General features: G+C 40.6%; 1 protein-coding gene across 1 annotated transcript in view; it reads right to left on the reverse strand.

Annotated features, from left to right (window-relative positions):
- Nucleotides 1–483: 483 nt before the first annotated feature.
- The window catches only part of palm3 (paralemmin 3), a 35,289-nt gene continuing 21,510 nt past the window's right edge, over nt 484–14,262 (reverse strand). The window contains exons 3-8 of the mRNA XM_061060268.1: nt 11,701–11,781; nt 6,253–6,380; nt 5,544–5,616; nt 4,188–4,218; nt 3,442–3,495; nt 484–2,359 (exon numbers count right to left, since the gene is read on the reverse strand). Of these exons, the coding sequence (XP_060916251.1) occupies nt 1,383–2,359; nt 3,442–3,495; nt 4,188–4,218; nt 5,544–5,616; nt 6,253–6,380; nt 11,701–11,781 (1,344 nt within the window). The 3' untranslated portion in view covers nt 484–1,382. The remainder of the gene's footprint in view (nt 2,360–3,441; nt 3,496–4,187; nt 4,219–5,543; nt 5,617–6,252; nt 6,381–11,700; nt 11,782–14,262) is intronic.

Genomic DNA, 14,262 nt, shown 5'->3' on the forward strand with positions numbered 1-14,262 from the left:
GGCTGCTGGTGCCCTGTTATATATACCAATTTTAAAAGATTAAAAATGACATCTCTCATTTTTGATGAGTTAAGAGGAGAAGGCCAAAAAATTCTGTCATTACAATAAAAGAAACTGGAAAAGAAAGAATCGACCATTGTGCAATATATAGTTTCTTAAATATTGAATCATGCTATGCAGACATTTTTTTACTTAACTGTTCAAGGCCTGAAAAGTATCAACATTATTTAAGTCTTCTACACACCTGGTTACATCTCTCATTTTAACATGAGCAGAGACTCAGGTGATAATGACTTATTCTCTTTTCTTCAAGAGCAGGTGTAGAGAAATACTTCTTGTTATGACCAGTTTTTAAAAATATAAAATGAACGACCGTCTGAAACAAATATTTAAACACGATCCAGTGTGTTTGATTTGAAGCAGTGCTAATGTCCTGGGATAAATCCTGTGCTCGGGGTATAGAAAGACTAGTCAAGACTCGTATCATAAAATGTCAGTTTAATCATTCAACCATTCATCAATCATTTCAAAGCTGACATCACAGACACTCTGGATTCCACTTGTTCCTGTATACAGTATATACATCCATACACAGAGCTACAGGAAGTCTACAGCCCTGGAGCCTCTCCACATGAGCTCATCTCGCAAGAATACAAATGTCACACTTTCAGGTATTTAAAAATAATCTCTATTTCTTAACATCCTAAGAATATTCAGTGGTGCACACTGTTGTTAATGACCAATACGTCTGTGTAAAGTCTGTGTATTGTGTTACAGAGTGAATACAAATGTTCAGGCTCTAAACTCGGATTGAAAACATCTCTAATAAAAGACCTAAATCATTCAAATAACTAGTTTTAAATTCATTAAATAAGAACAATGTCCTCTCTGAACCTCTCCAGATCTTTGGATTGTACGGTTAAATATGCTTTCAAGATAAAAACAACCCGCTGAGTTATACATGTAGATACAACTGTTTAAAATGATACATCTCATGTTGTTGTGTTTATTATCTTCCCGTATATGAACCTGAAAATGGGCGTGAAAAAACTAAGTCTAACTTAAATAGTGTTAAAATCAACACCTCCTATTTTGGTCTTCGTTGTTGGAATAAGAATCGTCCTCGGTAAAGAGATCCTCAAGGCACTTAACAAGTCCGGTGCGTATCAAAACTCAAGAGTGGGATAAGGGGAATTTCAAGATAAGTAAGACAGAAAGGAAAGTAGCTCTTGGACATACTAATTAAAAAAAAAAAAAAAAAAAAATGGGGGTGTAAAACAAAAAGAGGGGATGAGTGTTTTCTGAATGTAACAGCAGGGAGACAGACTGAAGGATGCAGGCCGGGAAGAGGAGGAGAGTTAATGAAGGCACAGAAGGGGTGTTTACATGACCGAGCAGCACTCGCAGCTCTTGCGTTTGGGTGACTGGGTGTCCTCCCCCTGCGCGGCCCTGGTCGGTACTTGTGTGTATGAGCTGTCCGGGCTGTTGGCTGCCGCAAACTCCGCCTGAGTGTCGGGGGATTTGGACTGAGACAGGAGGGGATCCTGCTCCGCCGGTCCTGCCTCTGTCCTCTGGCTCACCTGGGGATCGGCCAGGGGAACCTCCTGGAACTGGTCAGGTAGAGAGGCAGGGTCCCGGTCACGCAGCGCTGCCTCGGCTCCTTCCGTTAACTCTTCAGTTTCACCCTCTGCCTCCAGCTGCTGGGTGACAGCGGACACCTGCACCTCGGAGTAGACTGGTACTGGAGCCACTGTGGTGCCCTCTAGGGTGTCGGCCGGGCACTGCAGCTGCACAGAGGTTGGATCTTCTGATGGATTGCCTTGTCCCTCACCTTTCAAATCTACATCATTTGTACCCACATCCTCCTGTGTGGCTCCATCTTCAGCGTGTGGTTGCGTCTCTGCAGAAGCCTCAGGTTGCGCTGAAGTTTCTTGAGCTGCTCTTATCACCTCCTCTTCGTTCTCTTCTGCAGCTTCTCCTCCCTCCTCAGCTGCTCCTGGTTCCACCTTCAGAGGGGTTTCCTCTGACTCAGCGGTGTTCTGTGGATCTTCCTGGGGCGCAAGATCCTCAGGAACATCATCCCCTTCATCTGTTATGATCACACGTTCTGCTCTCATCACCAGAGTGCTCTCCTCTTCCTCCTCGTCTTTAAGGTTGTCATTTGCAGCCTCGCCCAGGCTTAAGTTCATCTCCATGTTCGTGACATCCTCGGAGACTACAATATGTCCGTTGGTGGTGGGCTGACAACCGTCATCTGAAACGCTGTCATTGGTGGCTGCTTCTAAATCTCCTCTTCCATTGGTTAAGACAGCTGAAGTTTGATCCAGCAGTGAGCTTTGGTCTGTTTTTTCTGCTGTTTCTGAAGAACAACAACCACAACAAAAACACATTATCTCACTGTTTGAGGATGATTTCTGTGCAGTTGCTATGATTTGAAGAGTAAGCATTGTTCATGTTTTTATATGATGTTAAGCAAATGAGCAATCAATAGGGCACACTTCCATTAACACTGATTATCAGCGTCTCTTTGTCGTTAACATAGAAACGCTGTTACTTGATTGTAATTAGTTATTGCTTTGTCACCAATATGTACAGTACAGCAAATTCATGTTGTAATGCTGCTAACTAAAGCTTCTGCCATCTCTAAATCTTAATGCATCACACACCCAAGACATTCACTTTGTGACTAATAAATGACAAGATGATAAACACTGACAGTGCTGTTATAGCTTCCAGCTGTAAAGTGTTTTCTAATTAGTGGAGCTGTTTCGCAGCAGAGCTAAATATAACCGGTGTTATGTACCGTCACAAAAAAGCTACAAAACAATCGAGGACAGAAATGTAAATAATCTTTAGGCTTTCATTCAAAGGAGGGGACGGTTGACAAAAATCTGTGGCATATAAACTAGAAGCAGAAAAGAGCACGCTTCAGCAGTTTTAGATCAAGCTGTCCGAAGTTATAGACCCTGAATGATTTAAATTCAAAGTGGATGGCTCGAGTTAATCTTCACTACTCTCTTGTCCACTTCACAGCTTGAGCTACATCCCTGCTGACACGTCCACCAACTCACTGGCCGCCAAAAATGCAAGTTATGCACTTGACTGCCTATTAGCATAAATATAAGAGCAGGATAGTAAGTTTCCATGACGGAATATACATCAAGTAAATGTTGTATACGCTCCTGCCTTTGTGATGCTAATTTATTTAGATTAGTATGTACAATGCATACATACATGTTCTCCTGTTGGGGGTTACATGGTCGTTAAGGGGGAGATGTTAGATGGTGGTACGTTAACAATTAAAAAGAGGAAGAATGGCAAAGAAAAGACAGATGTAGACATCGGTTATCCAGCTTTTTCACTCTGCACACAGGCTTTATGTCAGCACTGTGGTGTGTGTTTGTGCATCTTTTATGATTAACATTTCAACTCGACACTCACCCAATCCTATTGCATTGTTGTCACCGTTCCTCAAAACAGCATCCTGGATTATTTCTGGGGAAGATATAGAAATCATGTTTTTTTTAACATATTTTTGTAGGAAACAACTCCAGGTACACATCAAAGGACACAACACCAAGTACACATCCAAGGACACAACACCAAGTACACATCCAAGGACACAACACCAAGTACACATTTTAGATCTGATTTTCTCAGAAACAACACCAAGTTCACTGAGCCTTCAGACTCTAAACATCAAGATAAAACGGCACTACAATAGCTGTATCTTAAAATAACTTGTCTTGTCATAATATTGATGCATAACTGCAACACCAGCAGACAAAATCCTTTGGTGTCTTTGATTTAAGAAACATCCAAGTCCAAACTTTAAACTATTGAAATGCAATCAGATGTAAACTGGTGTAAATAGGAGGAGCATTAAGAAGCCCCACTGAGGAAAACAGGTGGTGGTAACAAGAAGGCTGTGTGTCTGCTCAATGTGGTTTTGATATTTATGAAATGTTCGGAGCTTGATGTGTTGCTGTGTGTTAAAAAGAAATTCTGTGCCCTACACTTGTATACAATCAATGTCAAATTGCTTAAAATGTTAAACTTCACTCCTCTGCAGTGTGAAATGTGAATAAATTCTTCACTTTCTCTGGTAAAAAGCTAATGGAAGTGCACTTTTCGAAAATGTCCACTGTCATTTTAACATTTCTCGGTGCACAAAAGGTTCCACTTACCTGGACCGGCTTCTGCCACCTTCACTGCCTTCTGTTGGGTAAGAGGGACAGGGGAGGAATTTAATTTACTCTGACTTAGCAGGTAAAACTGTTTTTTGTTATGATGCCTGAACTTGATGGGTACTTTTCAGGTGAATATAAAACAACAACATTTGAATAAAAGAACACAACAAAGGATTTGAGTAAACAGGCATGAATCCAGGACAGAAATAGAATTTGCACAGCCTGTACTAAACTAGAACATTTGTCCACCATTGTCTCTATAATGGAGGATAGCTGAAGTTGGGGCCATGACACTCCAGCTGGTCACAAGGGGGGGTGATTGAGCTGAAAAGTCCTACTTGACCTTGGAATTAGAAGTGTTCCGGTTACAACTACGGGTACATCCAATGTCTCTTAAGTGATGTCTCCTCGCTCCTCGGTCGATTGCAGTTTGGTCGTCATGTGCATGTGTCTTTTATCAGGTAACATATGGAGACAAAGCAGTTCTTACTGTCTCTCCATGCATCTCTGGTGGGAGGGACTAAGATGCAAGGTGAAGGATGCAATTCAGGGGTGCAAGTGAGGGAGGCATGGATGCAACTTAAGAGACACGGGATGCCCACTTTCAGCTAGGTGACATACCGCCTCCAGAAAGCACCAGGAACACCATGTGATAATTATTATTTTTGAACCTGTTTGTGTTGCCAAATAATAGCTGTCAGTCACTCCCAGAGTGTCCATTAAACCAAAGCTTTGCTGGCAGGGCCTCTTTAAAGTACTATATTTGAGCACACAGGATGAGGTCAAACATTCAAAGTCTCCTTTTTTCCGAGCCAGCAATTGCTAATCAGCTGCAACTGCTATTTAATATGTAATCCTCTGTTTATGTCTCAGGTTGGTTTGAGCTGAGAGCCAAGGTTAAGATGAATATGTGATGATTATGAGAAACCGCAGGAAAAAGACCCTGGAGCCAGACGGGAGAAAAAGGAGGGACACGTCTTTTGTTGTAGACCTTGAGGGAGGTGAGGTAAACACTCTTGTGCTCGGCTTGAGGTGAAACAATAACTCCAGAGTGGATCAAGTGCTGAAATGTTTATGTAACAGAGTTGATTACATTCAGCAGTTCCTGCTTTTGAACAAGAGGTGCTACATCAAAGATACATTAAGACGGGAAATACATTATTCATGGCAAAAAAAAAGCCAGAGAAAAGAAGTTGTGGGAAAATGTTCAGCCTAATGGAAGATGATGGAAGCAGGCTTGTTCAACACATATTACAACCCCCCCCCCTGGTGTCCTAAGAGTAAGAAGAAGTGTGTGTGCGCGTGTGTGTGTGTGTGTGTGTGTGTGTGTGTGTGTGTGTCTGTAATTCTCACAGTTTGGCCATCCTCCATCTGCTCCTTCAGCTTCTCCTCCTCCTCTGGCAGCCACTGACTCTCTGACTCCAACCTGAGATATATACACGTAAACAAACTCATCAAATCTGTACTCTTTCCTCATAAATTACGACGCTCATAAATGTCAAGAGTTAATGCTTGTACAGTACTATACTACATGATTGTGGTGCTTAAAAAATAAAATAAAAGTGAAGCTGCTGCTTGTTTTCTAAAGAATGTTTATGTTTAAATGTCACAAGAGGCGACGTACAGAGTGTGTGAGGGGTTTTTGTAGAAAGTCCGGGTGAGCTGGGACTGTTGCAGTAATAAGATTGGGATCGTGGGGTGTAGTGTTCAGCGAATTGATGAGATTGTATATATCAGTAATAAAAAAGCCCAGTCCTGTCTGGCAACGGTGCAGGCTGGATCACCCCCTCACTCTCTGCTGGCAGAATATAAACTCAACTTTCCCAAAGCATACATAATATATGACAACAGCTGAAATGACAAGAAAAACAAAAATAGAAAAGGGAATGCTGCAACTATCAATTATACAGTACAAGCAGTTCAAACTATACAAAAACAACAAACAAGTGACAGCTCTCTCATGCTCTGTCAGCTCTTCTTACTGTCTCAGGCAGTCACAAACAATCTCCTCGTCTCCATGTTGCAACTCTCAAACACACACAAACACACACTGTTGCTTTACTTGTCTATGTGTTTTTCCATCTCCTGAGCCTGGGAGCCCCACAGAGGGGAGCGAGATCTCTGGGCGTCCGGGGACGTCGGGGACAAAGGTGCTCCTTCCATCAGCCACTGGTCTCTCAGAGACTTTCTCTATGGTGACAAAGAGGAGGCGAAGAAGGGGAGGGAGGAGAGGGAGGAGAGTGTTTGATTCTTTTATCTACAAACTGTTTATAAAAATCAGGAAAATAAAAATTAACATTTCAAGGATTTAATTGATTTAACATAAATTAAAATGACACATTTTCAACTAAATCCCCCAGCTTAGTGTAGCTGACAATTCAAAATCATATAACTTCAATGGCATGATGGATTTTAGAAGCAGATAGTGATATTTGAAAGCTGATGCTGTTTGTTTTTAAAGGCAAAAATTGAACAAACATTCTTGATACTGACTCTTAAAATACGTTGACAGAGGAGTTTTGACCTCGATACGTACTTGGCAGGACATTTAACCTTTAACCATAAAGTAACTTGTAGATGCTTCTTTGGTCACATTTTAAGTACATTTGCTATAAGTCATTACCAGAATGTCTGGCTACCTTAGTGGGCTGACATATAAGCAGACCAACAGTTCAAGCTCTAGTTATTAATCTGAAACTAAAAAGAAGATACTAAGGCTCTTAACCAGGCTAGACACTCACTGCATTCACTCAAGTGTTGGCTAGGCATTAGATTAGTTACACACCTTAATGAAGTGTCTAAAAATTGTGTTTTTTGTTTGGATTTTGAAAATCCCCCCCCCCCAAAAAAAAATCAGAGATTTGAAAAAAGACCTTTGAGTACTTTGAGTTTTCTGTTGACTGACATCACTAGAAGTACACTGATTTACACAAGATTTAAATACTGGGGAAAATAACTTTACATTCATCTTTTTACAAGTGTAATAAAATATCAACATTAAGCTAACAGCAACAGAAATCTAACTAGAATTTTGGAATTAGCAGTTAGCTAAGACGCACATTGGTTAGCACTAGGCTGGAGTCAATTGGTATCTAAAATGACATTCACCGAAAAAAAAACGGACTCTAATAAAATACAAAGAAAAAGCAGTACCTTTAGATAATGGCCCAACAGGGGGATTTTTGAGAGTAGATAAAAGATTGCTGTCAATATTTTCCTTTTTAAAGAACGACAGATGTAGAAAAACATGTCCTCTTAACTAACAACTCTACAGCTGTTGCTACTAGCAACAGAATGTTCACCAGTCAAATGGCTGAAGTGTGTTTAACTTAACAAGTATTTTATTGGAGTACATTGTGCAAAATGGGACACACTGTATAGTCCACAAATATAAAAACAACACAATGAATTAGTTCCCATACCGTAGTCAAGGCCTGTATGGAGAAGATGCACACTATAATTAAGTGCAAGGTGTCATGCGTCTACTTGGATGTGCTTTAACTCTCCTCCAATGTTTGTTGTCTGACAGAACACTCATCTACATCGTTTTAAGGTGAAGTGCTTTCATGTTGCGCTTCCACGTTTCAAGTATTGCACCTTGCTGTACTTTTATCTGCGGGTTGATAAGTAGTGTCTGATCTGTCTGACGTCTGATGAACGTCGCTTCGGATAGAAGTGTCTGCTACGCGATGCTGTGTTTCTTTCTGCAGTTCTATCACAGGTTTAATCCAGACGTTAGTGAAGTCACATTGGTGTTGACATTCATGTGACGTGGGCAGCTGAATATGTCTCGATGTTTTTGGCACAACGTCTTTGAAAGTATACCACTTTCGTTTTGGTAGTGATTCAGCCACTGATGTTTTGAAGTATCTATATATTTTTTCAAAAAGGAATCGAAAACCAAATGAGCAGCTTGATAGAAATGAAGTATCAAACCCCTGATACAAACATGCTTACATGTTAATGAGATGAAGTTAACAAGGGTAAGGACAATAGAGAAAAAATTGCAAGGTCTTGTTTTGTGTGGGGATTCAAATGTAAGGTTGCAACACAAAGTGAGGAGGGACTCTGTTCTTGAACATTTGCATTAGTTGAAACAGAGACATGCAAAGTTTTTAATTAGTGTCAACTACAACAGGTTAGAAAGTGAGTGTAAGAGACGTTTGTTAAGCTTAAGGGCTTGAATATGGTCAAAATGTCAAACAGGCCACTTAAGCATGTTAAACTTTAAATCCTTAAACATTGGTTACTGTTGAAATTATTCATATGTGATCATGTCTATTATTACTTCTCCACATACAGTGAACTCATTCTAAGACATTTGAAGTAGTACGCAGCAGTGCATTGGGACCTGGCCTCATTTTAAGCAGCATTAAATACAATGTAATGAATTGCTTAAGAAAATGGTGTCATGTGTCTCATGTTCAAAAATGTTGGAAAACTTAAAAAAAACACTAAGTGCTGGTACTATAAAGCCAACTACACTTTGTAAGTCATGAAAATATAAATGATAATTCAGGACATGTTTTTAGACCCAGCTAAACAGAAAAGAAGACGAAGTGAAGTGAAGTGAAGAGAAATGAGATGTAAGGAGCAGTGACATGGCCAAAGAGAGAGAGAGAGAGAGAGAGAATTGGAAAGGTAAAGTGAAACATGGTCGTTTGATGGTTGTAAAGATGTGGAAAGAAAGGCGTGAGGCAGAAGGTATGACATGACCATGGCATCAGTTTTCATCCCAGCTTTACAGCATGTGTGTGTGCCCTTTCTTTATTCTCATCTTCCTACACGGCTTCAGTAAATAGTCCTGACCCAGTGAACCGAAGCTGCCTGAGGCTACCTGCTGTTCCCTCCTAACAGAGAATCAAAGCAAGTACTTTCAAGTTTTTGACAAAAACAGGAGTGCAAGTCTCAGAAGTTACAGACTCTCTCAGCTTCATCTTCAAAACACATTGTTACAAGTGTGAACCAGACACACACACACACACAACTTATTTTACATTCAATCCACTTTGTTGCGTCGTGGTAAGAGTGTGCTCCCCTGGTACAGAGGCTGTAGTCCTAGGTGCGGCACGGGTTCGAGTCCGATTTGTGGCTCCTTCATCATCACTGTATTCTGTATAACAAAGTTAGTTGGTCTTCTTTTGCAACTTACAGAAGTGTGATAAACACCCGTCTCTTTTTGTCTATAAACCTCTTATTAGAGATGGGACCGATCCAATCTAATATCATATCAGGTCAGACATGACGTCATTTACATATCAGATATCGGACTGACGGCGCTGATACATGTCACTCGCTCTTTAACCATTTGAAGACATTCAGACTGAACTGTAAATGATCTAAAAATCTATTTGAGATGGACCAGCTCCTTTACTATGATAAAAACCACAATCCTTGCACTTCAGTTTAAAATGTTTAATATAAAAAACTATGCTATCTGGTAATATGTGAAGCCAGCACAAAGATCAGATAAATTTCTTCGGAATAATTTTAATTTATTATTATTGTTTTGCTTTTCAACAAGAAATGCAATGCTGGTTGACTCCAGCTTTGTGTAGCCTGACACATAATATCAACAATGTACAAATACAAAGAAAGCTATCGGTACTAATGTATTGAAATCAGAAATAAAAAAAGTGGATCGGTGCTTCTCCATCTCTTAATGGACACCAATGGATCCAACCAGACTCGCTCTACTGACTGTCTAATGCTTCAAGTCCTGCATGTTCACTCTGAACTTGATAAATACGCTTATTAGCTGTTTTGACTCCAAACATGCAGAATTGTTTTTACATCGTACTCTTGACATCGACACTCTCATTTCTCTTCGAAAGGTCGACTTAATTATTTAGGATCCTTTCACCTCAATGTTCCATTGTTTTCTCTGATATTGTTCTTTTTGTTTTAATTGTTCATTCTTGTATCTTGACTTCATTGGACGTTAGGGAAAGCTCAATGATTTTCTAGTCTTAAATAAAGGCTGATGACGATGAAGATCTGGAATAAGAAAATAACCAAAAAGGCAATGTAGAAATATGCCAGTACATTACATTTGTATTTCTATAGCTGTTTTGAGAAAACTCCTCTCTGCATACAACATACATTTCAGTTTATAATTAACTACACAAGAAGTGATAGAAACTTAAATCTGTTGTGCAGGAACCTGTCAGAAACAATAAACATTCTCTCTCTTTAATACACCAGTTGTGTTTCCCTGTTTGTCTGGACTTATAACAGCAAATGCAGGGTGACTTAGTACATATAAGAGCTGTGTTGCGATGAGCTGACCTTGGTTCAAGTGCTTGTTTTAGTAAGCATCTGTGCAGCCCTTGAGCCAGACAGTAAACTCTTGCCAGCTCGAGGAACGTTGTTCTGCAGCTGACCCTGACAAGCGGAAATAAACAGTCTGTCTGCAGGGAACTTTGAGTAAATCTAATCTGACAAAAATACCATGGGTAATTTTTTGTTTTCATAATTATGTTGCTGTTTGCACTAGAATCCAGTACAAAGCATTAAGAGCAGCAGTGTTTTCTCATACTGTGTAAAACTAGGCGATGTGTCTGAATGCATCTGAAAACCCCATACACCCCTGCAGCCTATGGCCCCATGTTTTTAAAATCTGGCAACCGTTAGCCAGTAGCTACCTACTTAACTATAAGCGTCACAAAATCATCTCTGTATTTTCTCCTGCAGTGGAGAACAAGCCCTCCTCTGTTCCCCTCCCTGTGCCTTTGGCTCACTGGACACAGCCCTCTCTAAACTTCCCTGCAGGTCAGGAGCAGTGTGTGTATAAGCTGCTGCTCCCTCTTTATCCCATCCTCACATCGACCCTGGGGTTACATTCAATGTCAGAGCTAATGAATGTAATAAAAGTTCTGATACCATCATTTAAAAATTAATCTCTGGAGCCTCATGCAACTTGAATTTTGATCTCAACGATGCAATTCAGGCTCAGCGAATGTTGCAGAAACCCACATGCACCCACAAATAAGTGGAGAATAATATGCAAAATAGTCTATTGCAAGACCACATCGGCACACACATGCATACCTGCGTGCACACAAACATGCTGCAAAAAATTTCACACAATTCGAGGAATGTGCCCCAGGGCTGCGTAACACAGTGGAGTAGGAAGTGGGAACGCCAGTGTGGAAATGATGTGAAAACAATAGAGCAGCTCTGTGACTTGCAGAGTGTGTAAACACTCACATAAAAACTGATTTCAGCAAAGGAAGGCTTGCCTTTAACCTTATGAGTAACGGGGCCAAAACCAGGAAGTGTGGAAGGTTGTACAGTCCATCGCCAATTGTCTGTGTGTGTGAGGATGTGTGTGTGAGAGAGGATGTGTGTGTGTGCAAAAAGGAAATTGTTAAAGATATCTGCCTGCTAACAAGCTCCAATGGGTCCGCAGAGGAATTTAGCAGTGAAATTAAGAATGCATGCACTTGTGCGTTGTGTGTGGCTGACTGAATGAAACAGCTTAGATCAAACTGTTGGGTGTGTGTCAGACCTTGAGCTGCTGTAGTCTGAGCTTCTCATCCTCCATCTCTCTCCTGGCTTTGTCCTCCTCTTCCTGCAACCGACGCTTCTCCTGACACAGGAAAGGAAGGAGGAAGGGTGAGAAAATTCAAAGACAAGGAGTGAGTGCAGACTTGTGATAGTTTGGTAAGAGGAGTGCGATCTTGCTCGCATGAAGAGAGCGATCCTCTGAAAAGTGTCATCAATAGTCGGACACAGATACAAGCTTTTGAGAATTAACGACAGAAACATAGACAGGAAAGAGATGCTGTGAATAAAACATCACTGCAGAAGAGTTAAATTAGGACACCTGGTCAACCATCTGTCACAAGGACACAGTCACCTCAGACGCAATAGGTAAACTCTATATCCCATAATACGCAGAGCAGCTATCCCCTTGACAACCTAGTGTTGAGACCAGAGGGACACCCGGCTCACAACATTGCATATTCAATTAATTATTTAGAAGTAACAGACAGCTGAGAGAGCTTATTCTCTTTACCTCGTCTTTCTCTGTGAAGACGAATACGGAATTAATGAGGAAGTAGATGAGCTGCATTTACTGCGACAAACCCTCGCTTGTAAAACTTCCTTTAACGCAGACCCTTTGGATCAGGTTGAAAAACGGTCCTCAGATGGCTTTAGAAGTAAGGTTATTATTATCTATTAACTTTGACTTTTTAAACTGAAGTGGAGATTATTTAGCAGAAAGCTAGACAACGTTTCAGTGGTGTCGATGATTAGTTACTCAAATAGTGAAAAACACAAACCTCTTAGCCACAAGTCTCGACAGAGGCAGTGAACATGTGCAGTTTGGATGGAGGAGGACCCAGAGGACTTTCTGCCTACTCTGGGTTGACAGTGAACCCACAACACTAGCAGAACACTTTCTGTAATAGCTCAGATTTGACTTTAACAGCTTCAGAACTTTCAGATTTTTTCTTAAATGTTGCACTCATGGTAATTACAGTGCAGGAAATGCTGGAGTTTGACTTGATTGATATTTAAGTTGGACAAATGCACTATCCAGTACTGCTTTTTATTCAAAACCAGCTTCGCAGCAGTATTTTTTTTATTTTTTATTACAGATTAGAATAACACGCAGAATGAAAGTGTCACGCTGGCCGGGGTGCTGGATAAATGTTGTTTCATGAAAACATCAGAAGGAATGCATTATCCGAGAAAAAACAACAGCATTAGTAAGCCTTCATTAAAAGAAAGATGGCACAACAAAACAAAACCATTTAAAAACAGAGACACAGCCAGACAGAGCCAGAGCATGTCTGTCTGTCTCTCTATAGCCGTGTCCTGATTCAGGGGTAGCATCCTTCGAAGGACGCTACAGAGAATTTCCTGTTTAAGTCCCCAGCTGTCCACCCTTACCTCTTTTTATTAATAAGCGCTGCTCCCATCGCCTAGAGGTCTTGACGGCTGCACCGCAACTAGCTAACATTATCACCGTCAGGTAACTTCACCTTTTATTTTAAAGATAGTTTGAGGTTTCAAGGCCCACTTCGTTTTGGTAACATTTGCTTGCCATTTGATTGAGTTGAAAACAATTACTTGTGGGACGGCTGTGGCTCAGTGGTAGAGTGGGCCGTCTCTCCCCAGCTCCTTCAGCCACATGTTGTTGTGTCCTTGGGGAAAAACACTTAAACCCAAGTTGCTCCTGCAACTTCGTCGGTGGCGGATCAGTTAAGTCAGTTAAGACACTTTACATAGCAGCCTCTGCCATCGGTGTGTGAATGGGTGTTATAATGCGTAGGTGTGACCTGCGGTGTAAAAGCACAAGACTAGAAAAGTGCTCTTCAAGCTCAACACTTACTTAGATTTTTAAGTGTATCACTCGGCTGCATGAGAGTCCGTCGTGCTGTTGGAATTGGCGCACAATAAATCTAAGGATTCATCAGGCTACAAAGGATGTACCGGATGGATCCTCCGTGGTCGACTAAAAGAAGGAGGCAAATTCTTTGGCCATATCTGAAGGAGCCTTCGACGGATAGCCTTTGAAGCAAAGCTGTGACGCAAGTGGTCTTGCAATGCACCCTTTGAAAGATGACTAATACTTTTTTTTTTTTTTGTTATAGGTGAAGCCCATCTGCTCCACAAACAACCTGCATGTGATAAGATTGTGTTAAAGTTGAAGCATGACGCTCCAGAAATGTCACAATTGTTTATCTAACATGATTTTTTACTTCCTTGCTTCATACTGTATCTACTTGAACTTAATCTCAAGTTATCGGTCCCAGTTGTGGAACCGGGGGTCGAACTATGGGCAGCAGGGTTTTTGTTTTGTCTTGTGTGTTTGTTTATCTGTTGTTGCTTATTTCTATACTAATGTTAAGATTTTTTAAGTGGGATGGTTCACATACCCATGACATATGAATTTTGTCTGGTGTTTTGATTGATTGTTTTTGTTTTTATAGTATGCTTTAAGTATGTCTTTTTTCGTTTTGTCACATTGGAATATTTTACTATTTTTTACTATTTTACTTTTGGAAAAATAAAGTACAAAAAAAGAAATGTTGCAATTACACATGTTTACAGTATATTT

This window comes from Labrus mixtus, chromosome 2, assembly GCF_963584025.1.
Source record: "Labrus mixtus chromosome 2, fLabMix1.1, whole genome shotgun sequence".
In the NCBI taxonomy this organism is placed as follows: domain Eukaryota; kingdom Metazoa; phylum Chordata; class Actinopteri; order Labriformes; family Labridae; genus Labrus; species Labrus mixtus.